Source organism: Schistocerca piceifrons, chromosome 1, assembly GCF_021461385.2.
Source record: "Schistocerca piceifrons isolate TAMUIC-IGC-003096 chromosome 1, iqSchPice1.1, whole genome shotgun sequence".
Lineage (NCBI taxonomy): Eukaryota > Metazoa > Arthropoda > Insecta > Orthoptera > Acrididae > Schistocerca > Schistocerca piceifrons.
This window is the reverse complement of record NC_060138.1, coordinates 528,799,178-528,826,661: the sequence shown is the minus strand read 5'-3', so window position 1 is coordinate 528,826,661 and position 27,484 is coordinate 528,799,178. Positions and strand designations below refer to the sequence as shown.

At 39.7% G+C, this 27,484-nt stretch overlaps 1 protein-coding gene across 4 annotated transcripts in view; it reads left to right on the top strand.

Annotated features, from left to right (window-relative positions):
* LOC124798588 (sodium/hydrogen exchanger 7) overlaps positions 1-27,484 on the top strand; it is a 168,313-nt gene that overhangs the window by 27,701 nt on the left and 113,128 nt on the right. For 3 of the 4 annotated variants that reach the window (XR_007016960.1, XM_047262055.1, XM_047262072.1), the window contains exons 7-13: positions 808-913; positions 3,402-3,604; positions 3,909-4,020; positions 8,343-8,496; positions 12,006-12,057; positions 14,103-14,135; positions 21,790-21,981. Coding sequence is in view for 3 of the 4 variants with exons in the window: in XM_047262055.1 (XP_047118011.1) it covers positions 808-913; positions 3,402-3,604; positions 3,909-4,020; positions 8,343-8,496; positions 12,006-12,057; positions 14,103-14,135; positions 21,790-21,981 (852 nt within the window). In the remaining variant the exon portion in view is untranslated. The remainder of the gene's footprint in view (positions 1-807; positions 914-3,401; positions 3,605-3,908; positions 4,021-8,342; positions 8,497-12,005; positions 12,058-14,102; positions 14,136-21,789; positions 21,982-27,484) is intronic. The other variant, XM_047262063.1, reaches the window with a different exon arrangement.

Here is a 27,484-nt window from a genome sequence, read left to right as displayed (position 1 = left end):
TGCAGCTTCTGAGCCATCACTGAGCGACATAGTGAATCGTAGACGGGCGGGCTCGAGAGTGGGGGAACCACTGCGCACGTCACTGTTGTCAGATTTAGCCTAGCACCTTCCCTTAAGGCTGTAGCTTATTGGGAACCTTGCTTTTGGTACAACCCTCATATCTTTTCCTTGTTTTGTGAAGTAGTCTTCCTTTAGATGCAGTATTTAAAGTTTCCGTACTATGTGCTTGTTCTGCAGATGTATGCTCTTCATATCTCATATCAGATGCATGTCCAGTCTGTCATATGTAGTACCTGTCACAAACATTACAGTTAATTTTTACACATGTGAATTCAGAACTTCATTGCATTTCTGACCAATATATTATGGTGTAGCCACATTCTTACATTATTATTGGTTTGAAAAACCAGTTGCATTGTTACATTTTCTGAGGCAGTTTTCAATTTTGGTTAAACGTTTACCGTTTTTATTGTCAATTTTAAGTTTCTGTGCTTGGATTTTTCTGCTTATATCTGTAATATATCTATTTTCCAGAACTGAATATGTAAGGGTGAGTTCTGTGGAAGGCAAAGGTCTATACTGTAGTCCCAGTCCAGCATGCACTCTTATTCCGACAGGAAAATTTATTATAGCATGTACTTCACTGCAGAGTGACAGATTCATCCTAGATGCATTGTCTGTTATGAAATCATGATATTTCTTTTTTTCATTGCCAATAAGTTTTTTTTTTTTTGTAACTTGAATATTCAGTTTTAATAGAATTTGAACAATTGTATAAAGTTATAACATTTTCCTTAATTGGTTTACATGACCAAGTTCACGAGGGTGAGGGATTTTCCTCTTCTGGAATCAGCTTTGTTTGTGCTGATGTCATACAGCACGTTTCTTATCGCAGAGGCGTCTGACCTCACAGGTATGTTTCTGTATTAAATTGGGCTAAATAAGGTAAGTGTCACATTTGGATAAAATAAAAGCATTTATGGAGACCTATATTGTGTTTAATCGGTACTGTTCTTTCTTCAGTCAGTCAGGGGAACTTGTACAGGAAACTGCAACTAAGTGACATAAAACTGGGGAGAAAAAGAGGAAAGTGCTACATAGTGTGATTGGAAAGTCACACACATGAAAACAGATGACCAGGGCAAGATATTACCGCCTGTATTAATGGCATAAACTAAAGATGTCAATGGAAGGGGTATAGGTCATATGACATATGCAGTATTGTGCAGTTTGTTGTTTGGTAAACACGTCGTTTTCACAATAGTGGCAAGTTTTCATTGTTATACAGCATTTTGCCAGTCGTTCATGTGTTACATGTTGTAGACATGTTCCGTGGAAAATATTATGTAGTGGTGAACAGTCCAACAATAAGGAGATTCCTTTGTATTCCGAGGATGTGGAGGCACTAAATTGACATGAGGAATGTGGTGCTGTATTCACCTTCAAAAGGTTGGAGATTATATGTCCCGTCTCATACTTCATTTGGTAGTGCTCACAAAGCAGTGCAGAAGTTAGTGCAGTGCAGTTTCTAGTATGCAGGGATTAAGGTGCCAGATAAAGAAAGAGGTCTAGTGTACTGTACATGGTTTTGGTCATTTGTTACATCCATGAAATCACAGAGCTGGATTGTGTTTCATTCACTTCAGCGGATACATGAACAGTCAAAAATCAAGGATGTGATCTACACTCCTGGAAATTGAAATAAGAACACCGTGAATTCATTGTCCCAGGAAGGGGAAACTTTATTGACACATTCCTGGGGTCAGATACATCACATGATCACACTGACAGAACCACAGGCACATAGACACAGGCAACAGAGCATGCACAATGTCGGCACTAGTACAGTGTATATCCACCTTTCGCAGCAATGCAGGCTGCTATTCTCCCATGGAGACGATCGTAGAGATGCTGGATGTAGTCCTGTGGAACGGCTTGCCATGCCATTTCCACCTGGCGCCTCAGTTGGACCAGCGTTCGTGCTGGACGTGCAGACCGCGTGAGACGACGCTTCATCCAGTCCCAAACATGCTCAATGGGGGACAGATCCGGAGACCTTGCTGGCCAGGGTAGTTGACTTACACCTTCTAGAGCACGTTGGGTGGCATGGGATACATGCGGACGTGCATTGTCCTGTTGGAACAGCAAGTTCCCTTGCCGGTCTAGGAATGGTAGAACGATGGGTTCGATGACGGTTTGGATGTACCGTGCACTATTCAGTGTCCCCTCGACGATCACCAATGGTGTACGGCCAGTGTAGGAGATCGCTCCCCACACCATGATGCCGGGTGTTGGCCCTGTGTGCCTCGGTCGTATGCAGTCCTGATTGTGGCGCTCACCTGCACGGCGCCAAACACGCATAAGACCATCATTGGCACCAAGGCAGAAGCGACTCTCATCGCTGAAGACGACACGTCTCCATTCGTCCCTCCATTCACGCCTGTCGCGAGACCACTGGAGGCGGGCTGCACGATGTTGGGGCGTGAGCGGAAGACGGCCTAACGGTGTGCGGGACCGTAGCCCAGCTTCATGGAGACGGTTGTGAATGGTCCTCGCCGATACCCCAGGAGCAACAGTGTCCCTAATTTGCTGGGAAGTGGCGGTGCGGTCCCCTACGGCACTGCGTAGGATCCTACGGTCTTGGCGTGCATCCGTGCGTCGCTGCGGTCCGGTCCCAGGTCGACGGGCACGTGCACCTTCTGCCGACCACTGGCGACAACATCGATGTACTGTGGAGACCTCACGCCCCACGTGTTGAGCAATTCGGCGGTACGTCCACCCGGCCTCCCGCATGCCCACTATACGCCCTCGCTCAAAGTCCGTCAACTGCACATACGGTTCACATCCACGCTGTCGCGGCATGCTACCAGTGTTAAAGACTGCGATGGAGCTCCGTATGCCACGGCAAACTGGCTGACACTGATGGCGGCGGTGCACAAATGCTGCGCAGCTAGCGCCATTCGACGGCCAACACCGCGGTTCCTGGTGTGTCCGCTGTGCCGTGCGTGTGATCATTGCTTGTACAGCCCTCTCGCAGTGTCCGGAGCAAGTATGGTGGGTCTGACACACCGGTGTCAATGTGTTCTTTTTTCCATTTCCAGGAGTGTATAAAAAGAAGCCACACACTCTGGCAAAACTAAAGATTAACACAAGGGAGATTAATAACATTACTGTCAGTGTGTTCCTCAGATTGTTCTTAGACGTGGTAAAAAGAGTCCTTGAAAAGTAGAGTTCTTAACTGGTCAGCCATTTTGAGCATATCTTATGAACAATGGATGTGAGATATATAATTGAACTGAAAACAAAATTCATTCTCTAATTGTATGAAATGTCTCTTTGTCTCAGTTGTATGTCAAAATAATCATTTATTACTGTCTGTAGGAGGAATGTTACTGTTTCAGGTATTGTGGCTGTCCTGTTTTGTGGAATCTGTCAAGCACATTATACCTACAACAATTTGTCCGTAGACTCTCGAACAAGGACAAAGAAGTTGTTTGAACTGCTCAACTTTCTTGCTGAAAATTTTATATTTGTATACATAGGTGTTTCTATGTTCACATTCCCAAAACACCATTTTGATCCTGGATTCATCATTGTGGGATTTGTATCCTTTTTTTACTGAAAATATGGTATTTGCATAAATATGAGTTTCTCTTTCATATTATTTGTAAGAACATGCATTACATTGATGAATAATCGTAAGTGATCCAGAGTACATTCACTGAGCGGGAAAGGGACTTTAGTCCACATGGTTTAAGAATAGTAAATAGAAGGGATGTAACAAATTTGGAAAGCTGTTGTTACATGAAGCTTTACTGTGGCTTGCTAACAGCTTTTATTTGTAATAATACTGTTTATTTGTAATAATACTGTTCTGCAGTGACATGTTTTTACTTAACGCAATTCAGTTATGTGCAATGGTGGGTCGTGCAGTAAACATTTATCCTCTATCATTCCTTTTAAATCTAGGCAGGAAACCAAAGATCGCATATAACTTTCAGCATATGTTGTTTTTTGCAGGTAAGTGATATTATTTTCAGTTTTTTTTCTACTGTATCAACTTTGCATAACTTTATATATACTGCGTTGCAGCCTATGACAGTGCAGGTACAAAAATTTCCCCGTTTAATTCACAAAAATATACAATTTCTCGTAGGGTTATCTCAATTTGCTCATACAATATATTGAAATTGCATGCATGATTTTCGCTGTGTGTGTGTGTGTGTGTGTGTGTGTGTGTGTGTGTGTGTGTGTGTGTGTTGTTTTGGGAGGGGGTTAGAGAGGGGAGTGGAGGAGAATGGAGGCCATCAAGTACCTGCATGGTTGTAGCACGAACCTGACCTTGCAGGTATCACGCTGTTGACTGAGCTGTCGACTGACCAAAAATGCGTAGCAATTTGTGTTTGTCATATCTGGAAAGAGGGGCCCCAGGCAATGTTTACCTGTGCCAGGTTTTATGGACTGTGTGGTCCAAGATAACAGACAGTGAAGAGACCCAAGCTGGAAGAGACCCAAGCTGATGACCATACAGTCCCAGCAGTCTTGTCTCATTGACAAGACCAATACAGTGAAATTAGAGCCAGTCCAAGGCATTTACTCCCTTGTCTATGCCATAGGAGCAAAATTGATATAAGAAATAGGTGACGTGCAGCACAACACTTGGTCTGCACCGGAACAGATGACGAATCTTTCCAGAATACGAAACAACTGGTTTTGCTTTTTTACAGCTTTACATGTTCCTCTATTTTTCTATATAGTTTCCATATTTGTTTAAACATTTATGATAATGTTCTACAAGCTTTAGTTCCCTTAAGTCATGGATGGGTGCTGCATGTGAGGATAACCAGTTTTAAGTGTTTCTTACGCCTCATCATCTGTTGCAAACACTTGCCACATCTTGTCCTGTATGACAATTTTCTCTAAAAATTGATCACCTTCCTTATGATATTGATCCAAAATATCAAGATCACAAGTCATGATTTCCACCTTGTGTTTCTCAGTAAGCAGTCTGGGACCCAACATGTGCACAATTTCTGAAATTGCAATTTTTCAGAGATAATTTTATGCAAAGTTGTTCTGTCCACATTTAGAAATTCCAGCGCTAAATTTGAAGTTATGGATTGCTGGTCTTCACCAATATTTTTGTGCATTGCTTTGACCAAATCGTCAGAGGCTCATGACCGCAATTCATCACGGACATTTTCCGATCTGTCCTTGAAAGCTGTCGCCCACTTAAATACTTGTCACCCATTGCGTTGGTGCCATACACATCAATTTATGCCAATAAATTTCCACTGCTCCAACATTCCTTCCTGTCAGAAACCAAATCATTGTCCTTATTTCACAGTCGGTGAGCTGATCACTTGTTCCAAACATTTTGAACTGGTGCCATAAGCAGTACACTACAACAATAACAAAGCAAATGTCATTTTTTGATGAGAAAGGCAGATCAGTTCACTTGGGTGTTTCAATGTTTGCACAATAGTCAATAGCTACGGCGATTTAGACCTTACTTTCTGAATAACTCTCGCTTTTTGAAGCCCAAAATAAATACAAATACTTCCATTCAGTATAGATGACAAAAAATTTGCAGAACTACCAATCTGCAACAAAAGTGAGAGCCAACTCACTTGTCTCAATATGTGCCCGAGTTGTCGTCAAAACACATGCCATTAGGAAAAAGGGGGCTATCTCTCCCTTATTTCATCTGTTACATGTAGCTTAAGGTTTCCTGCCTCTTTCTCCAAGCAGATAAGTATCCTTTGTGACAGATCCCTCTTGAGGAGCCCTACCTCTTGCCACCACCATGCTCCATCTCACAAACCACCATCTCCCTAGGCTCTGAAGGCAACTAGCAGATGGAAGAGGCAATGGCAAAGAGCAGTAAGCTTGTTCATTTCATGTTCAGTGCCAGAAACCTGGAACTAGAAATAAAATCCCACAAGAAAAACAAGTAAAATGAATAAACCAAAGAGAAAGCCTTGTCTAACAACCCACCCCCCGCCCTTCCCCCTTTCCCTCTGGCTCCAGCTTCCCCATCATCGCCTACAGATAACATGTATCAGCAGTGGTCCCTCACAGCAAGTAATATCAGCACACATTGAACTGTGATATCAATTTTCACTTCATTCACTCCCCCTGAAAGCGTACGCGATACTTACGTAGTGGAGCAGTAGTGATTACGTCTGTCACATAATAAGTTACTTCAGGCTTTCTACCACTAGTTTTCAATGCTAAGCTGACTTTGCTACATCAGATATACCAGCTTCAATACAAGTGTCAGAACATAGTACTCTTCGCCGCTTGATCAACACTTTCTGGGGTGCCAGTATCTCCACCTTTCTGTTACTCCATAAAACTTGAACTATTGAAGCCTGTCCTGAAGATCAACAGCACTGTTGGTGCTACAATTTTTAAACATAGCTCATCATGGGGTCAGTCTCAAAACTGGCATCTTTTCAACAAGCCATATATACTGATCAGCCTGAACGTTACGACCACTGACGTACTGTCGATGCAAACTCATCCAGGGGATAGCAGCATCATCTAGTAAGGATTGGCTGCTGGTCAGACACATGCATGTTCCATATAGTATCAGTGAGCTTCCTGTTCATGTATAGAATGTGGATGGCATGTGATCGATCTGAGTTTGACCAAGGGCAGGGCTTGGCGTGAGCATTTCAGGAATTGCATGACTTATCGGAGCTTTGAGGAGTGCTGTGGTGAATGTGTTCAGCACATGGAGAAACCAAGGGAAACCACTTTCATATGTCCTGGGGTTGGGCAACCACCTATCATTACGGATGTCAGATGCCGTAAGCTGAGTAGACAGGTGGCGAACTATGACAGAATTAACAACAGACTTTAATGCTGGGCAGAGTACACGTGTGTCTGAACACACAATTTGCTGAGCACTCTCAATGATGGGACTCTGCAGCCAACAACCCATGCAATGTGCCAATGTTAACACCACAACATTGGCAACTACGACTGAAACAGGCATGTGATGATCAGTTGGTGCAGTGACACAGCATTGCGTAGTCTGATGAATCCCAATACCCTCTTCATCATGCCAATGGGAGGGCACCAATCCGTCGTCTCCCAGGGGAACAGCTCCTTGACACTTTTATTGCAGGACGGAGACAAGCTGGCAGTGGCTCCTTTGTGCTCGGGAACATACATGTGGGAAAACATGGGTGCAGTGGAGCTTGTACAAGGCACCATGACAGCTAAGGAGTTTCATACATGGTTGCAGACCATGTACACCCCCTTCATGATGACCACGTTGCCCAATGGCATTGGGAATTTTCAACATGATAAAGCGCCATGTCACAAGGACAGGAGTGTGATGGAGAGGTTCGTGGAACATAGTGGCAAGTTTCAATTGATGTGATGCCTCCCCCCCCCCCCCTCCCCATTCGCCAGATCTGAACCCAATTGAACATATTTGGCACGTGATAGAATGTGGTGTTGGAGCTTGTGTCTCCCCCCCCCCCCCCTCTCCCCCCCCTGGAATTTATGGAAATTAGATGATTTGTGAGCACAGATGTTGTGCCAACTTCCTCCAGCAATCTACCAAGGCCTCATTGTTGGTTCCTCTCCATGATGTGTCACTGCTGTTATCCATGTCAAAGGTGGACATATCAGCCATTAGGTAGTTGCTCATAGTGTTCTGGCTGATAAGTGTAGAATCTTCCTGACAGAGGCTGGTATACACCCTTATAAATTTGGTGACTTCAACTCTCAGTTAAGTGTATTGTCCGCAGCTGTAGCCTCAAAGGCCATCTAAATCACCATTCTCTTGCCAGATAAAAGTGCATGACTATCCACAGTCTGGTGTCCTGATATCAACACAAAATAGGGAACATAACTATGAGGATGTAAAAGTGAGTAATGGTTGCATAATTTCCCAAAGACTTCTGAAATAAACAAATTTTGCAATAATAAAATGGAAATAAGGATAACTAGTTTTACGTGATTATGACTAGAAATAAAATTTGTTTGTAATAACTAACAATTATTGATGCTCTGCCATCATATGGTTAAGTAAAGAAATATCAGCTTGAATTCTCCCATCATAGTTAACACTGTATATTTTGTTTAAAAAGTGGTTTTTAGTGTTACTTTTGCAAGTACGTGTAAAAGTGGTTCAACCCTGGACAATAACGGCTACTTTAATTATGTAATGGGTTTCTAATTTATATGTGAACATTGTTTGTGGCATTGTTTCAGTGCACCAGATATAGTACATTTGTTGTTTAATTTATAGAGATTAATTCAGCAATAATGAATGCCCATTTCATGTAAAAACTTTGTAAAATTTGAGTTATTTTCATTTGTAGGTCTGAGGGGAGCTATGTCTTTCGCATTGGCCATCCGAAATACTGTGTCAGATGCAAGGCAAGCCATGTTGACAACTACTTCACTGATAGTTATCATCACAGTAATAGTGCAAGGTGGTGCAACGATGCAATTGTTGACGTGGTTCAAGATACCGTAAGTTTTTAATTCTCTTTACTATGTAAGTAACATACACATGCTATTGGAAATGTACAATTTCAGTTTTTGTCATATTATTATGGTAGTTTAGCAGCACTGTTTCATAAACATGCATTATTTCTTTGAATTATTTAATCTTATATTTATTTGCACTTTGTCAAAAAGTAGGAAAACACTCATGGAAAGTAGTATTGTTTGAGAAGTTTTGAAATATAAGTTTCACAATGCAATTTTCATTCATGCATTAATTCATGTAGTCTTTCATCATGTTCCTTAGATCCCATCAAGAAGGAGAACCTTCAGGGATGTGGGACGAATCAAGGTATACATTAATGAAAGACGAGAAAGCTGTAGAAACTTAATATGTACACTGTATTAACAACACATTATCACTTTCCTGTTTTAATATATTTTGTGCTTACGCCAGGAAAATTTGAATAAAGCTCCACTTTGAAAAAAGCTTCTATTTTTTATGTTAATTGCAGATGCTGTGGCTCAATTTTGTCTTTAGAGAACAAGTGTAAAAGACTTTTCTTGGACAAACAAATCACTGGAATTTACTGTATTGCTTGTGTTTTGTGATCGTGGCTTTTTCCAGATATTAACAGAAGTTGTCGTAGCACAATATAAACTAAACAGATAATTTTGTCTTGTAAAACTGCATATGGTACCACTTTGTTTGTTTCTTCTTTATTGATATCACTCATGATGTAGCTAATCATTCTTCGATTTTCATAAAATTAACAGTAATGTATGTATTATGAAAATAGTAGATTGCTAGTTATCATGTAGTGGAGATGTTGAGTCACAGACAGGCCCAATAAAAAGACTGCTAAGGAAATGTTGAATCACAGACAAGCACAACAAAAAGACTGCTAAACTTCTTATGAAGTAGATACCCTCCCCCTCCACACACACACACACACACACACACACACACACACACACACACACACACACACACACACACACACACCACCGCTGCAGTCTCTGGCTTCTGATGCCAGATTGGTAGCAGCTGTGTATATAGGTGATGGGGGAAAGGAAGAGGAAGAGGCTGAGGCAGCGAGGGGAGGAATAGTAGGCTAGGTGTAGTAAAACGGGTGGGGAGGGGAGTTAGTGGAAAGGGGGATAAGTAAAAAGACTGTTGGTGCATTGATGGAATAGAAGGCTGTATAGAGCTGGAGTGGGAACAGGGAAGGGGATAGGTGCATGAAGGGTAGTGACTAACAAAAGTCGAGGCCAGTGTAACAATATTATGAAAAGGTTCGTTGTTACTCACTATATAGTGGAGATGCTGAGTAACAGAAAGGCACAACAAAGAGACTTTTGGCCAACAAGGGCTTCATCAAAAATAGATGACCACACACACACACACACTCACACACACACACACACACACACACACAGAGAGGCAAATGCAGCTCGCACACACATGACCACGGTCTCTGGCAGCTGGAGCCAAACTGTGTGTGTGTGTGTGTGTGTGTGTGCGTGCGTGCGTGTGCGTGTGCGTGTGCGTGTGCGTGCGTGTGTGTGTGCGTGTGTGTGTGTGTGTGTGTGTGTGTGTGTGTGTGCGTGCGTGTGCGTGTGCGTGTGGGGGGGGGGGGGTTTGACAAAGGCCTTGTTGACCGAAAGCTAACTTTCCGACAGTTCCTTTGTTGTGCTTTTCTGCGACTCAGCATCTCCGCTGTATGATGAGTAGCAACTATACATTTCACAATATTGTTACATTCCATCCTGGATTTCCATTGTTTGAAGATTGAGACCAGGTGGTTAGGGGAATGTAGGATATATTGCAGAAAGAATTCCCACCTGTGCCATTCAGAAATGTTAGTGTTAGTAGGAAGGATCCACATGGCACAGGCTGTGAAGCAGTTATTGAAGTGAAGAACATTGTCAGACAGCATGCTCGGCAGCTGGTGGTCTAGCTATAGATCATGACTGATTTCACAAGTAACCTCCCCCCCCCCCCCCCCCCCCCTCCCCCCCGCCTTTAATGGGATAAGTGATGCTTGTGACTAGACGGGAGTAGGAGGTACTCCAGAAGGAGGCCTTTTGGTTGAAAGTCTACTTGTTCAGCAGTCATTTCGTTGTGCCTGTCTGTGGCTTAACATCTTCACCATACGGCAAGTAGCAATCTATCTGTTTCGTAATATTATCATTATTCCATCCTGGATTTTCAATTGTTTAATGTTAATGTTGAAGCATGTACATGGTAATGTGCATTGACAATGGATGAGTTGCCCCCAAAAATTGAAATAACATGATTGATAATTGTGCACATGGGCTGTTCTTTATATTTTAGGCTTGTGTGTGTCATATGTACAAATGCAAGTATTAATGAAGTTCATTGCCTGTTGAACACACAAACTTGGTGCTGCGCCACTCGTTTGGAAAACTGTGCTGTTGGCTGGAATAACAATTGAAGTAATTTACAACATACTCCTTGGATGAATTTTGTTTTCTGACACTCTCATTTCTTCATACAAGGGATTTGCCGCCACCTCTATTAAATTTTGCAACATTTATTGCTTGTGAATAACACTTCTAAACTTTACCAAAATGCTCTAAGTACTCTCACTCATTTCAACAGCATGTTCTCATTCAGTAGTGTTACTAAACTTCTGAACATTTTTTTTCCCAATGTCAAAAGCTTTAAATTCCTCTTCACACCAAAACAGAGCAAGGAAGCAGGATACAATGTTTAAAAAAATTGATAGTTTTTTATTCCGATATGGTTACTGCTCATTCAGAATCTGAGTTCCCCATGTGACTTAAACGTCCTCCCTGTGTTTCTTACCCTTGCCATGTACTTGTTGGCCCTCCCCTCTCTTTCATCTCTTTTTGACAAACATTATGCATCTTCCACAAAAGGGTACTAGTTGTGGATTGGCTTGCATGCTTGCCTATCTCAGAGTTTGTTTACTTGCTCGGATCAACTCTTTACATTTTCACCTTTCTTTTGTTTTTTCTTGTTAGAGCTGTAAGAAGGAATTCATAATTCTCATATTTGACAATTTTTTATGCTACTGTAGTGAATTGATCACTTATCATTGTCTACATTAATTTTACTCCTATAAAATTTCTTCGCCTTTACTACTCCATACATTTTTGTTGACCAGCTTCATAGTTCTTCTGGTACAGCTCATACACTCACTCATCCAGTCATATTTTGCTTTTTGTCTTTAGTTTAAAACTCTTCCAATTGAGGTGTCAGGCTTTCATAGATCATTTTTAACTTCCTTAGGCTAGTCCATTTTCATTCTTGCAAGAAGGGTTTCCCAGAAGACAGCCACTGCCTTCATGTAATCTCTTAATTCTTTTTTCATTTTGAATAAATTTTTCTGGTTTCTTGTATTGTTCTTATTATTCCTACACTCCCCACCCCTCTGTAATGACCACACTGTTGACAGGATGTTAAACTCTAATCTTCTTCCCTCCCTCCCTCCCTCTCATTGTAACAGCTTTAGTACATTAATGTAAATTATGAATTCCTTTTTCAGTGTCGGGGTAGAAGAAGAAGTAGAAATGCTTCCCTATACAGGAGTTAGAAATGTAAGTATCATTGTAACATACCTTATGTAGAATTTTGTTCATTTTATTTTTTGTTTCAGTTATTAGTTTATTTTTAAATAACATGAGAAAACTACTTATGTATTAGGTTGCTAGAGTGGTTGGTTTTTAATGTGGTGTCTATTTAACTTGAAAACATTCATAGCATTCATGATAGGGACTAAAGGGATGGCTGCTGTGAGACAACCGGGAGACTCATCATTAATAAAGAATTATGTTGTCTATTGCAACTAGCTGTCCCCGAAACTGCCAAGTGAAATTTGTAGAGCTGTCTGATCTATCCTCTGTATGGAATCTGCTTGGTTCGCATCCATCTTACAACTGTAAAAATCTTTATTAAAACTGCTTTGATTAAGAATAGTAGGCCAAATGAGCTAACATTATGGGTACATTGTCTTACGATGTGAATTCTCCAATGTGGAGTCATTACCTTCCTGTGCATTATTGAATTTTATTTTAGATTACCATACATACTTGTACATGCATTCATGCATTCAGCACATGGTGGTTCTCAGGTTTGTCTGATTTCATGTCACATATCACGATCTTAATACTGTGTGATATTACCTGTTCTCTTTTTTTAATATGAACACCACCTTGCATTCTTCTCTTCAGTCAGCTGCCATAGGGAAATACAAGATTGAAAGTGAGAGAGGTGCAACTCATTTATTGTCTGCTGAATTCTCTAAATTCTGAGGTTTCGATTCATCAATGGAAAAATACAAACTATGTGTGTTCTGCAGTATGTTTATTTTGTGAACGAGTTTTTGATGTGCTAATTAAAGTTCATCATCAGACAATCCCTGACTGTAGTCATCAAAGAGTATAGATAACTGGTGGAAAACTTTGAAAAGATATTACATGTGGACAGTGTGACACAAAAACAGAGTAAATTCCATTTTTAACAATGTAATTGTAACACACTTGAAAATACATAAACTAAGTAAATAAATATTAAGGGGAACATACCAGAAGACTATACACCAAAGAAGAAGAAGAGAAAAAAAAAAGCTATGTGTGCTGCTATGAAAAAGGGGCAGGGGGGGGGGGGGGGATAGCATAGGGGAAAATGAGCAAAAACAGACCTTGTTACCCCTTAATCTAAATTCGTAACTGTCAGTACTGCATAAACAGCTGCTTTATAAAAGAAAGAGTGAAGAATTACACTTAGTATTACTTTTGAATGCATTATGGGAACAGCAGTGATCAATAAAATTGTAAATAATTACTATTAAAAACAGTCTTGATCACAATTTATTTTATAAGGTGACCGGTTTCGACCACTGCTGTGGTCATCTTCAGACCATTGAGTGGAAACCCCTTTCTGTTGGAGAATCACAACAGAAAGGGGTTTCCACTCAATGGTCTGAAGATGACCACAGCAGTGGTCGAAACCGGTCACCTTATAAAATAAATTGTGATCAAGACTGTTTTTAATAGTAATTAATTACACTTAGCTTCAGGGTGTGTGTTTAAGGTATGTTCATTTTCTTGGTGAGGTGGTCAGATGTGTTTGCCATGGGATGGTGTGAAAATAATTGTGATATCCTCACTGGTCAAGCAGTTGCCCTCCTTTTTCCTTCAATGAAGTAGTATTTGTTTGTTGGTATTGCCTGTGAGAAGTTGCTTAATAATACTTAGGTCATAATTCAACAATTACAGCAGCAATTGCACGGTGCATTTTGTCGTCATAGGCACAAGAGCATGCAGAAATGTTGTATTTGATAATTTTTGTTTGCATTGTTATGTTAGGATGTGTGTGTTACCTTGAGCTGTATTTGACTTATTTGTAAAGCACACTCATGTGTAATAGTGCATTTAGTGTGTGTTAAGACAATTTTGTGAGTATGTCATTGCATGAGCATTGGCCTCATTGTGCTCCTAGCTTGTTTTCCAATAGTCTGTAACAGATATCATTTCATGTTAACATGATTTCTGTTAATGCTGTCTTTTTTAATTAATGTGCCATTTTTTATTTACAAAGAATCAGATGCTACTCTTGTCTTCTCTGTGGCTTGACTTTGCAGGTATACAATTCAATGGGGACAACATTGAGGGAGGTACTGTATACTTCATTCTTTCAATTCAGATCATTACCACAATTCATTTATGTATGTTGCTTTTTATACTAACCTCTTTGACACAAAAATGTGTTTTGCCTGTTAAGGGGCCATTTCAGTTCATTTAGTTGCATAGCAAGTTCTGTATCTCTTCTTAACACTTTGCATATTCTGCGTTAGGGATATTTATGCTGTTATTTTCCCAGTACCAATGTTCAATTTTTTTTTCCTGTTTATATACTGGCTTACACCACCTGTCTTTAGAAAATAGTGGTAAAGTCATGGGGCACAGCATTCTCATAAATCATCATCTGTACACAGACACTGTAGAGGAAAACCGTATAAGCTTGGAAATTGTGTTGTCCATGTATTGTGCATGTTGTTCAGATATGCATTGTCTGTGCATATAGTAGGCTGCAGCTCATGCACTGCTACCACTTTCACATATTGCTGCCCATCACTTGCTTTGTTTTAGTCATGTGTGGAGTGCTTTTAGACTTACCTATCATGTTTTTTTTTTTCTTTTCATTCGGAGCATGGAATCGTGTAGAAGGTTATATTTTTTGTTTATTAAGCACCACTATTCTTAGGACCTGATAGACCAAATTTATATTGATAATTGAAAATGGTGGGCTACCTCAAAACATTATTTCATTTGTGTATAATGTAAATTCAGCATTAAATTGTACAGCTGATTCACTTTTCAAATTGTCACTGAAAATGTACAGAAAATATGCTTCAGGCACTGGCCAAGTAGCAGACTGTCCAGGCAGTTCTCCCAGCTTCACCCTTGCATCTTTATGTTCTGAATTTTTCAGAATCCCCAACAAAATCTTTAATATATAGTACTTCTCGAGCTGACATGTATGACTCAGCTTTATGTTGATGTCAGTAGAGTATATAGTTTGCTTAGAGCAATACTGACAAATACATAAATTTAAAAACAAAACTATCTTCAGTTATCAGGTTTTTATAAACTTCTTTTTATAGGGTAAAGGAAAGAGGCGAATAAAAGTTACGGTTTGCAGTTGCTGAAAAGAGGAAGAAGTTTTTCTAGATCTTGAATCAGGGGGGTGGGGAAACAGAAGATCCATGTAACAGTTTTGAATTAGGGCTGTTTCTGTATTTTAATTTCAAAATAATTTCCTCCACATTATAATAAACTGTAAGTTTGTAAGTTTAGTACCAAAACAACAGAAATTGTTTGGCTAAATTTGTTTCTTGGGAGATTTAGCAGTGCAGATGCCATTTTTAAGATAATCATTTATGTTATTGAACTATTCAAAAATGATGTGCCACAGAAAAAATTATGTGAAAATTGAAATTATAGCCAATGTAGTTAGATAATCATCAAAACTCAATTAGTTGCTTCCCCATGTTATTTTTGTCAGTGACTGTCATCCAGTGCAGAGAGCATGAAGATATAAATAATGCGAAAATTTACCATGTGGTCTACAAAACAGTCATTCATTTGGTTGAAGCTAAGGGTACCTCATTTTCATATTTATGACTTGCTTTTTTGTTCGGTTGTCCAGTGTTGATGCATGAACTAACTGCTTTCCATTGTACAAGGAATGAATGAGTATCTTGCATGTTGTTTCAGCACCATATATGTTCATTGGCATAATGTATCTCAAATGTGAATAACAGCATAATTTTATTTCCGTAGTTCATTAGGTTTGCTTTTACATTGGTGTAGTGTTTATTTATGATGATAAAAACGTTTGCACTTTGAATATCATACCCCTTCAAATTGTGAAGTTTGTGCAGAACTAGAGTGTAAACAACTATTATCATTATTGTTGAAAAATCATGTTGCACACAGCTATATTAATCAATTTATTATGTACCAGGGTATGGTCATGAAGAGACCATCGTCAGGTGTATTGTGACATTGTAGTTAAACGTATGATAACTCATAACCACTATCAAGCATCATGGAACAAACCAAGCTGGCCGGGGTGGCTGAGCGATTCTAGGTGCTACAGTCTGGAACCACGCGACCGCTACGGTCACAGGTTCGAATCCTGCCTCGGGCATGGATGTGTGTGTGTCCTTAGGTTAGTTAGGTTTAAGTAGTTCTAAGTTCTAGGGGACTGATGACATCAGAAGGTAAGTCCCATAGGTCTCAGAGCCATTTAAACCATTTAACAAACCAACATCTCCATTCCACTATAAATCTGTCACCATAGTACGCACTTTGTTGCTTGATTTATAGCTGAATAGAAATGTATGTTTGTAACATGATGGTTGATAATGATTATGAGTTATCACACATCTGGTTACAATGCCACAATGTATCCAAAGATGATCTGTTTGATTGTAACTGGTTGTGCAATGAATTTATTAATGTAGCTGTGTGCAAACATAATTTTTACAGGCTTTAAATCACAACCTCTTCAAAATAATAGATTTTCATTATCATGCTAACAGTAACAGTAGATGTTTTCATGCTTCTTATGACACTATAAAGTTCTCATACTTAATTACTACTTTGCTCAGTGGATGTGTAAGAGGATAAAACTTGTAACATGTTCTATAACTTACTGCAAATGACTAATTTAATATCTGATGACCATTGAGCAAGGAAATGCCATGATAAAGACACTGGACCCATCCAAGCATCCTGACTTAGGTTCCGTGCAGCTTCCCTAGATCCATGTGAATGCTAGAATATTGGTTAAAGAGGCCTTTTGAAACATCTACTCTCCATTCTACTGGGACGACAGTTGACTGTCTGTGCAAACGGGATGACAGGTCTGTGGAGAACAGCTGTTGCAACTAGCAGCACCTTACATTTGAATTTCATAGGGAAAGATGTCTAGCAAAAGTGAAGCTCTTATAATGGCTGATAAATGTCAGTTCTTTGGATGATATGGTATTTTCAGTCAGCTGACATGTTGTTGCATTGCTTCTGCTTTGTTAAAAAAAGAAAAAAGTGATTGTTGATGTAAAAATGTCTTTACCAGCTCCCAGAACAAAAATTGGTCCACAACTATCACACATAAATTAAAAACTCATTAATAAAAACCCATTAATTCTCTAGTTCTTGCCCTCTAGAACTTTTTAAGCATTGTAGGACTTTCATCAGCAGTAAGGGCAGTGTCAAAAAAATGATAGAATGAAAGATCTGCATGTTCAGATGTGGCAATATTCATTTATGACTACCATCTTACTGCATAAAGTTATTAGTAAAAGAAAACCATAAAATAATATGCTACCGGTCTAAATTTTGAAGGAAAAAAAAAAAAAAAAGTTCATCGGATGCATTTGAATCTTTGTCTATTGTCTAATATTGTATGTTATTAAGCCACTGTATTGTAGCGTAACAGTAATGTGTGGAACTATCTAGGGAAACCGTACAGTTAGTCAGTGTTTACGTTAGCAGCAGTGAAACCATAAGAAATGTCTGGAGAGGTATTATAGATACTGTGTTCTGTATAAAGAACAACAAAGAAGCATATGTCCTTCAGCTCTTATAATTGCTGTATGGTTTCTGTCCAATTATAGATAACCTTATACTTCCTGTATTTTACTCCTATTTATCATCAGTGTTTCAAAGAGAATATATTCCAATAAACCGTGTCAAACGCCTTCTCTAGATCTACAAATGCTATAAAAGTAAGTTTGCCTTCCTTCAGTCTCTTCCAAGGTAAGTAAGGTCAATATTGCATCACGTTTTCCTGTTTTTTGCCTCAACACAAACTGACCTTCTCCAAGGGCAGCTTCTACCAATCTTTCCATTTTTCTGCAAATAATTCATCTATTTCACAGCCTCGGTTTAATGAACTCATGGTTGCGGTGTATCCACACCTGTTCTACATGCTTTCTTCTGAAAATGGGAATTATTACATTTTCTTGAAGTCTGTGGTTATCAGTCTACTAATTGGTTTGCTGTGGCTCACTGCAAATTTCTCTCCTGCACCAACCTCTTCATCTCAGACTTGCACTCAAAGTCCTCAGTTGGTCATTGTATATATTTCAATCTCTCTCTTCCACTCCTGTTTCTACCCTCTGCAGCTCCCTCAAGTATTACAGGAATTACCCTCTATTATCAGACATGTCTCTTCGTGTCAATATTTTCCACATGTAGTTCTCTTCACCATTTCTGTGGAGAACCTTTCCTTCCATGCCTTGTCAGTCCACCTAATTTTCAACAGCCTTTTAGAGCATCAAATCTCAAATGCTTTGATTCTCTCTCTTTTTTTACAGCCCTTGATTAACTTCCATACAGTATTGTGCTCCAGACATGTGTTCTGAGAAATTCCTTCCTTTGATACTAGTAGACTTGTTGTGAGCAGGAATGCCCTCTTTGCCTGAGCCAGTCTGCATTTTATATACTGACTTTGTCCGTCCAGTGTTATTTTGTTTCCAAAGTAACAGAATTCCCTCATCGTTCCCAATTGTGATGTTAGAGATTTTTACATTTATCTCTCCAGCTTACTCAGGATCCACAGTGCGTATTCATTAGACTGTTCATTCTATTTAATTAGGTCATGCAGTTCTTACTCTTTTTCACAGAGGACAGGAATCTCTATGAATCTTACCACTGGTATCATTTCACCATAAATTTGAATCCCACTCATGAACTATTATTTTATTTCTGTCATTGCTTCTTCAGTGAATAGATTGAACAGACCATACCTCTGTCATACACTCTTTCTGATCCAAGCACTTCGTTGTTGGTCTTCCGTTCTATTTTTCACTCAGGGTAGTTGTTCATATTATATATTACCCATCTTTTCCTGTAGTTTACACCTATTTTCCTGTGAATTTTTAACATCTTGTGTCATTTTACATGGTAATACATTTTCTAGGTCAACAAATCCTATAAACATATCTCAGTTTTTCTTAAGTCTTGCTATTCATTGTGAATCCTTTGCCCACTGTACCGTTTGCTGCAGCTGTTGCTATCACCCTATATTTGTTGGGCCATAAATCTTCATCCTCCTTTCATTTAGCTTCACTGGCCTCATTATATCATGTTTGAGCTGGTGCATTTCCATTTATTTATTTTTTAGCTTGCTTACCACATTCAGATTTCTGATATTCCACACTCTAACTCGAAGAATGTTACTCTTTTGTAGGTCCCCCCCCCCCCCCCCCCCCCCCCCATGGACTGTCCACTGGCAGTCCCCCCCCTCCCCTGAAGATCTAAATGGAGGAATAATACAGAACCTTTAGCTGAGTGAGGGCCCATCGTGACACTTTCTCAGTGACTGGCCACCTGTCTTTTGGATACACATCTCTTGTCTTTTATACATTGATTTCCACTGCCTCCTGCTTCATCATGCCCTTGACCATTACTGATTCTCTTACCTTTTACAAGAAGTTTCCCACCCCATAGACAAGAGCTTGACCCCCTCCCCCCAACCTCTTTCTGCTTCTCCACCATCTATGACAAGCTGTTGGCAGAACCAGGTGGAGTAGTTTCGACTTGGTCGATTCTCCCAAGGATCTCTCTAATTGTGAGGGAATGTTGTCTACTCCTTGTTTCGACTTTGGTCTTTCAGTACTTTGTCAAATTCTTTGTACAGTATCAAATCTCCTATCTTGCTTTTCTTCCTCTTCCCCATTTTATTTCCTACAAATGGCGTCTATCTTTCCTACACTCATGCATGCTTCTACAGTTTCACATCTCTCCTTTAGCTGTTCCTGCTTTACCTTTTTAGACGTATCTATTCCCTTTTATTTGCTTCATTTCATGAAATTTTGTATTTTCCCTTTCACCAGTTAAATTCAATATTTCTTGTGTTGTTTAAGGTTTTCTTCTTGGTCTTTTCTTTTTGCTTCTCTGATCTTCTGCCACCTTCACTGTTTCATCTCTCAATACATCAATCATTCAAAGATCTTAAGGTGTCGGAGGCAAGGAGGAGTTGTTCCAAACCATGGATTAAGGCAGCAGTTGTGTGATCTAATCCATAGTTTGGAGATGGGGCACATCAAATCTGTTAATGTTTTTAATGTGGAGCATGTGAGTATTACATACGAGTCTACTGAAATAGATTTAACAGAAGTATGCATTTGTTAGATGCAGCAAAAAAATGAGATGTAAACAATAGGCCAAAAGAGTAATATGTAGTTCTAATAAAAGAATTGTATGTCCATATAAGTCAAAGGTTGCAATGGTAAGAGTTGAAAAAAGGAGTCTGAGAGTGAACACCAGCAACTGAGTGGACCACATGATGCATGTATGACTGAAGCAGCAGCAGTGCTGCCATCATCTGTGAAATGATTTCAGAATGTTATTTGGCCTATAATTCTTTACATTGGTCAGGAAGAAAAAATAATTGCTTTTGTAATTAAAAGCTGTACTGTTCTCTGGAAACAAAAATTTAAAGAAATTATTGTGACAAGAAGAAACAGGGTATGCATGCAGAAAACTCTTGTACTAACAGTTACTTTGAAAGCAGAAATCATTAATGGTGTAGAAACAACAGGTACAATAAAATGTAAAAGCAAACAAATACATTGCAGTAGAAATCTGAGTTAGTAGTGTAGTAATCCAATTTTATTGCATCATAAGGTTTTTCTGCTGTTACATATGATTTTATACGTAGATGTGTTGTTTCCTTTCAGACTGTAGATCAAATCACAAGATCAGTCATAATGTGTGACTTTCGGAACATACTAAGCTTGTGTTCAGTTGGTCTGTTTTAGTAAAAAGAATAGACAAACATATTCCATTTTAGTGTTCATATTGTCTGAACAAATTCCTTTGTGGAAAAAAAGAGGTGGGTAGAAAACAGTGCATGTTAAAAGAAAGGCATGAAGAAAATAGGCGAGAGAACAAGTGGTTCAAAATCTATCATTCAGTAATTTATAATGTGTTTTTTTCTGTATGTAATGTCTGATGGGCCAAATAGACATTATAATAATTAGTTTTATCAGAAGGAAAATTTGAGTGGGAAAACTATTAAATTATGAGATAGCATTGGTGGGTAGACTTACCTTCAGGTAGTTATATTTAGAACTGCCTCGTGACACACAAAAGTACACAGCACTATCCTAGTTTTGGAACTCTTAGTTCTTTCTGTGGGGAGGAGAGATGGATAATTTGGAGAGGGTTAAAAAAGGAAGAGCAGGTGACTTACAACTTGCATGAGTGAAACACTGACTTGAGGTTGAGGGTAGACAAAGATGAAAGTGGTGGGATCAGAGAGTAGGAGAGCAGAAATAGTAGAGTGGTAAGCCTTGTGCCAGTTTCAGTCTAGAGATGACAGAATAAGAAATAGAGATACACTATGAGGAATGGAAATGAATAGTGGAGTTAAGTACTAGGAGGGGAAAAAGTATGTATGAGAGGTAGAGAGGGGAGGGAGAAGAATGAACATGAAAAATCCAAAAAGGAAATGAGAATAATTAGATGAGACATAATAAATTTAATTTTTGCTACACAATGCTTTTTATTGTGTTTCATTTTATGAAACAGTTTTTGGAACAACCAGATGCTCAATATTGAGCTGGAAAGATAAGTGTTAAGTTTTTTTCTGCTAAATTTGTAATGGGATGACGAAAATATTGAATTGAGTATTTTACTTTGCTTATTTGGCCATGGTGATATAAATGAAATGAAAAGATTAAAATCCTCAATATTTCACAGATCCTCAAGAAATTAGAACAGTTGTAGTAACACAGCTTTTTCTTTCTACAGGACACATCGGAGCAGCCTCGTGAGAGCAACAAAGTCAATGAAAAAGCTTGGCTTGCTCGTATTTGGGGGAACTTTGATGTAAGATATATGAAACCATTGTTAACACATGCACGTCCCACACTATTGGAAACCCTTCCTGTATGCTGTAATCCTCTCGCAAGAGTTTTGACAACAACTGAGCAAATGACACAGGTAACATATGCAATTTACAGCAGATTTTTTTATAATATTTATCATTAATAATCAAGATTAGGATACTGTGTGTGTGTGTGTGTGTGTGTGTGTGTGTGTGTGTGTGTGTGTGGTATATATACGCTAGAGTTTTAACAACAACTGTGTAAATGACACAGGCAACACATGCAATTTACAGCAGATTTTTTAAAAATATTTATCATTAATAATCAAGATTAGGATACTGTTTGGATATATATACACTGCTGGCCATTAAAATTGCTGCACCACAAAGATGACGTGCTACAGACATGAAATTTAACCAACAGGAAGAAGGTGCTGTGATATACAAATGATTAGCTTTTCAGAGCATTCGCACAAGATTGGCGCCGATGGCAACACCTACAACGTGCTGACATGAGGAAAGTTTCCAACCGATTTCTCATACACAAACAGCAGTTGACCGGCGTTACCTGGTGAAACATTGTTGTGATGCCTCGTGTAAGGAGGAGAAATGCGTACCATCACATTTCTGACTTTTATAAAGGTTGGATTGTAGCCTATCACGATTGCGGTTTATCATATCGCGACATTGCTGCTCGCGTTGGTCGAGATCCAATGACTGTTACCAGAGCCGTGCTGAATCCCAATGGGCTCATATCACTAGCAGTCGAGATGACAGGCATCTTATCCACATGGCTGTAATGGATCGTGCAGCCACGTCTCAATCCCAGAGTCAACAGATGGGGATGTTTGCAAGACAACAACCATTTGCACGAACAGTTCGACGATGTTTGCAGCAGTATGGACTATCAGCTCGGAGACCACGGCTGCGGTTACCCTTGACACTGCATCACAGACAGGAGCGCCTGCGATGGTGTCCTCAACGACGAACCTGGGTGTACGAATGGCAAAACGTCATTTTTTCGGATGAATCCAGGTTATGTTTACAGCATCATGATAGTCGCATCCGTGTTTGGCGACATTGTGGTGAACGCACATTGTAAGCGTGTATTCGTCTTCGCCATACTAGCATATCACCCGGTGTGATGTTATGGGGTGCCATTAGTTACGCTTCTCAGTCACCTCTTGTTCGCATTGACAGCACTTTGAACAGTGGACATTACATTTCAGATGTGTTACGACCCATGGCTCTACCCTTCATTTGATCCCCGTGAAACCCTAAATTTCAGCAGGATAATGCACGACCGCATGTTGCAGGTCCTGTACGGGCCTTTCGGGATACAGAAAATGTGCGACTGCTGCCCTGGCCAGCACATTCTCCAGATCTCTAACCAATTGATAACGTTTGGTCAATGGTGGCCGAGCAACTGGCTCGTCACAATATGCCATTCACTACTCTTGATTAACTGTGGTATCGTGTTGAAGCTGCATGGGCAGCTGTACCTGTACACGCCATCCAAGCTCTGTTTGACTCAATGCCCAGATGTATCAAGGCCGTTATTACAGCCAGAGGTGGTTGTTCTGGGTACTGATTTCTCAGGATCTATGCACCCAAATTGTGTGAAAATGTAATCACATGTCAGTTCTAGTATAATATATTTGTCCAATAAATATCCATTTATCATCTTCATTTCCTCCTGGTGTAGCAGTAGTTTTAATGGCCAGTAGTGTGTGTGTGTGTGTGTGTGTGTGTGTGTGTGTGTGTGTGTGTGTGTGCATGTACAGAAAAGCAGCAAGATAATAGATGTTGTGCATCAAAATATAGTGGTCTGAAGTAGCTGTGGAGAAACAAGAGTGCAACATAAACAGTTGTTGCATGTCACTTCATGGGCTGTTGGAGGGTTCATAAAATGGTTTGGTAGACAGATGTGACATGTGAGAGAGATGCAAACAAACCAGCAGTGAATATAAGACAGTTCTTTATTAATTTATTCATCTTAGATAGTCTTCAGAGTGTATCCTGTTCTCTGGCATGATCTGGTGTTTTCTCACAATTGTAATATTCCAACATTGTAACTGCAGGCAAGAAAGGCACGGTGTGTGGTCATTATGCACTCCTTGAATGGTTTCACGCCGATGTAGCGTCACAGTCATCATTGGCACCCATGGCACCACACATGGCTCTGCAGTGGCACAGCATGAGGCAGCCAGCAGCATCTTCTATCATTGTGGTGTACCACAGTGCTGCCTGGAGTATAACTATGAACCATGGGCTGCACAGTGGTGGCAGTGTGTTGGGTGCCAAGTTCTGGGCCATAAGGCAGACGTGCTTGGATCACAGCCCAGCAGCAGCAGTGGTGATGACAACTTAGTTATGGCAATGACTCCAAGGCTGCAGATGGCACAGTCTGGGTGTAGTTACATTGCCCAGCTGTTCGCACCCATCATGCTTGCTACGTATGGGTCTTAAGTCAGTTGCTCGATGCTGACTTTGCAGAAGGGCAGCATTTGTGTGCCGCCATGGAAAGGTCTGGAACAGGGTTGATGAGCAGCATCTGTCTGTTGTCAAGCAGCAGTGTGTCAAATTGCGGAAGCTTCCTGATGTGTCAGGTTGTTGTCATGTGGAAGCAGCAGTACAGAAGCAGGCATGTGGCAGGGGGTGTTAATGTCAGCAGGGCATTGGCCGTGGCTACTTTTGCTCCTAATATGGCACTGACACTGTCTTTAGTTTAGGTTGTATAACACGTCTCTCCTAAGGAAAAAATCTGTTCTCAGATTTTCTTTGCAAATTTTGCTGTGACATAGCACTATTGCATATACAAGTATTTACTCTTTAGATTTTTGACATCATTCTTGGTGACACTTGATCCTTTACTAGTGCTTGGCTCACCACTGAGTCTGTCTGTTCTCATTTACACACCCTTCACTTCCAGTAACTTTTAGCCTTTGCTAGCAATTAGGTCATTTCACATTATGGTGAAGGAATGAGGCCCAGGAAGGCATCTTGTCAGCTAATCCTCCCACTTAATATTTACATGCTTAAATTCACATCGCCTGCATCCTCCTATTACATGCACTGCACACATCTTGTAACCACAAGAAAAACCCAGAAAATTCTCGTATATCACATTAAGACACATCCCAAATCTAACAAACGATATCTCAAGCTTCCTAGTGCTGACACCCAAACACTAGACATTCCTTGACAAACTTGATGTTGTTGTATATTCATACTTCCTGTTAGCTTATTATGATCTAAACAGCAATGGAAACTATTTACAAGTTAAAAGATGTCCGTGGTAGCACTTCCATTCTCGCACTCTTATAGTCCAATCAAGTGGTGCTCAGAAAAGCCAAATAGCGGAAAGTTTCATAATTTTTTTAAGTTTTTTACAAGCTTTCTATATGTTGTAGTCACTCTACATTTGCTCATCATTGTAATAGGCCTCAATCAACAAAGTAGTGTATTACCGATGAAAGTGAGGAGAAGGAAAATCCTCAGGGAATTGGGCTCCCTGCTCGAAAGAATATCGTGTTTTTGCGTGCAGTCGATGGATGTGACGCCACGTCCACTCTTTACAATCAGGGAAAAGTGAAATGCATCAATACACAAAAAAATTTCAAAACGACATTAAATATTTAAAGATCCAAACAAGGACAAGGAGGCCATAGTGGAGTGTGGTAAATGGTTCCTCATCGAGTTGTATGGTTGTGTAAGCAGAGAATCTCTGAACCATCTCAGATACAAAAGCTGCAGCAAATCACCTTTCAGAGCAACAGCCAACATCACTTCTACCAACTGTGCTTCAGCAAGTTAATGTGTGGCAGCAGACATTCCATTCTAAAAGTATCCGTGCGTTAATCAAGAGTGAAAGAAAATATAGACGCACATGGACCACATTTAAGTGTCTTCGTATGTTGTTAAAAATCTTTTCTCTAAGGTAGAAAGTGTCATAAGTGTCATTCCTGATCCTACCAGACATATTTGTGAACCAGTGTTCTTATCAGAACAGCAGTTTGTTAATCATTAGATAATTCACTTTGTTGACTGCAAGTGAATAATGTTAAATCACCCTAGGCCTCAGAAAATCCTCCAGGATGAGTGCGTGCAAGGAATGGATAAGCATATATGATGTTTCACTAAATTGTAATTACATGAAAATTGCTCCAGCTTTTGAGGTAGAAAATACCTTACAGCAAACTTTCTGAGTAATACATTTTCATTTTGCATATCAGCTTAACCAGAACCATAACATTGCTTACCATAGTAGTTTCCTTCAAGAAAACAATACATCTATCAGCCTAAAACTGTGATTACTGGGCATGAGAACTGTAGTGAAACAAACTCACTTAAGTTCTTCAGTTTGAATTCCATTGAAGATATTTGGAACAATGCACAAAAGTCTTCAAATAATCTGACTGAATTGTGGGTGTTTCAGCAGATGTATTGGATGCTGACGTCTCGTGCATTCATGCCATAGTGAATCTTAGCTATTATTTAGGTTTGTGGAGACTTTACACTCAGTTATGGTGAAAGATCTTGATATATAAAAGAGAGGGGCACATTTTTCATCAGGACCATTCCATGTTCTTCAATGTGTGCTGTTATTCCTTCGGTTATTAACAGAAACTTTTTTGTAGGCTGCCTTCCAGGTTATGGTTTTTGTCCTATTAGTTTGCCTTTTCAATTATGACATCTTATTTCGTGTGTTTAAATGCACTTAGGAGTTAGTTACATTTTAAAGGTCCACATTGGTAATTGGATTGGTATTTTTTGGTATTAAGCCTGCAGCAGTTTATAATCTAGAAGTAAATAAATGACTGGTACAGGTATCAGCTTTTAGTATCAAAGGAAAATTCGTTTGAGCAAAGTAGTCTTAATAGGCAGAATTTCTGGCCTGGGCTTTCAGGGGGTGAAATGTTTAGTGCTGCCATTAGTCACACACAAAAGTGGCAACACTATCGTTGCTTTCACAATGATTAGTTCTTTGTCCGTCCTCGGCCTCACTACAGCTGGGTCCCCCTCACACTGGGGTCGGAGTGATCTACCCTTCCCTTTTAACTTTCCTTAACCTATCCCCCTCTCCTCCTGGAGAAGTTAGGGCAGTGTTGTCAGTTTTACTTTTATGTCTATCTGCAGTAGTTAACATTTCACCTCCACAATTGTTGGCTTTTCCCCTAAAAGCGTATCAGATGGAAATAACAAACAAACAAGCAACCACTGCTACACCACAGTCCAAAGCAATATCCCTAACCTAGCTTTGATTAGTAATGTGGAGCTTGGATACTTATAAAACAACACCAGTTGTTATAATGAGAATTCTTTTGAATAACATATAGGTTAATTTACCTAAATCAGTATTTCAGTATTTAATGTACTCTGCATGGACTTCCTTAAGAGACTATATATTTATCTGAATTGAATAACCAAACATTCACACAATGTAGGCCTAGTTTGGTGGTACCAGACTGAACTATCTTCTTTGTCAGCTCAATTTTAGATGCACTGTAATACTGTAATATTGGCAAGGTATTTTTTGACGTTAGCAACCAAGTGTTTTCAGTAGGATTTATGCTGGGAGAGTTTGCTGGCCACCACAGCCTATGAAAACCCAGATCA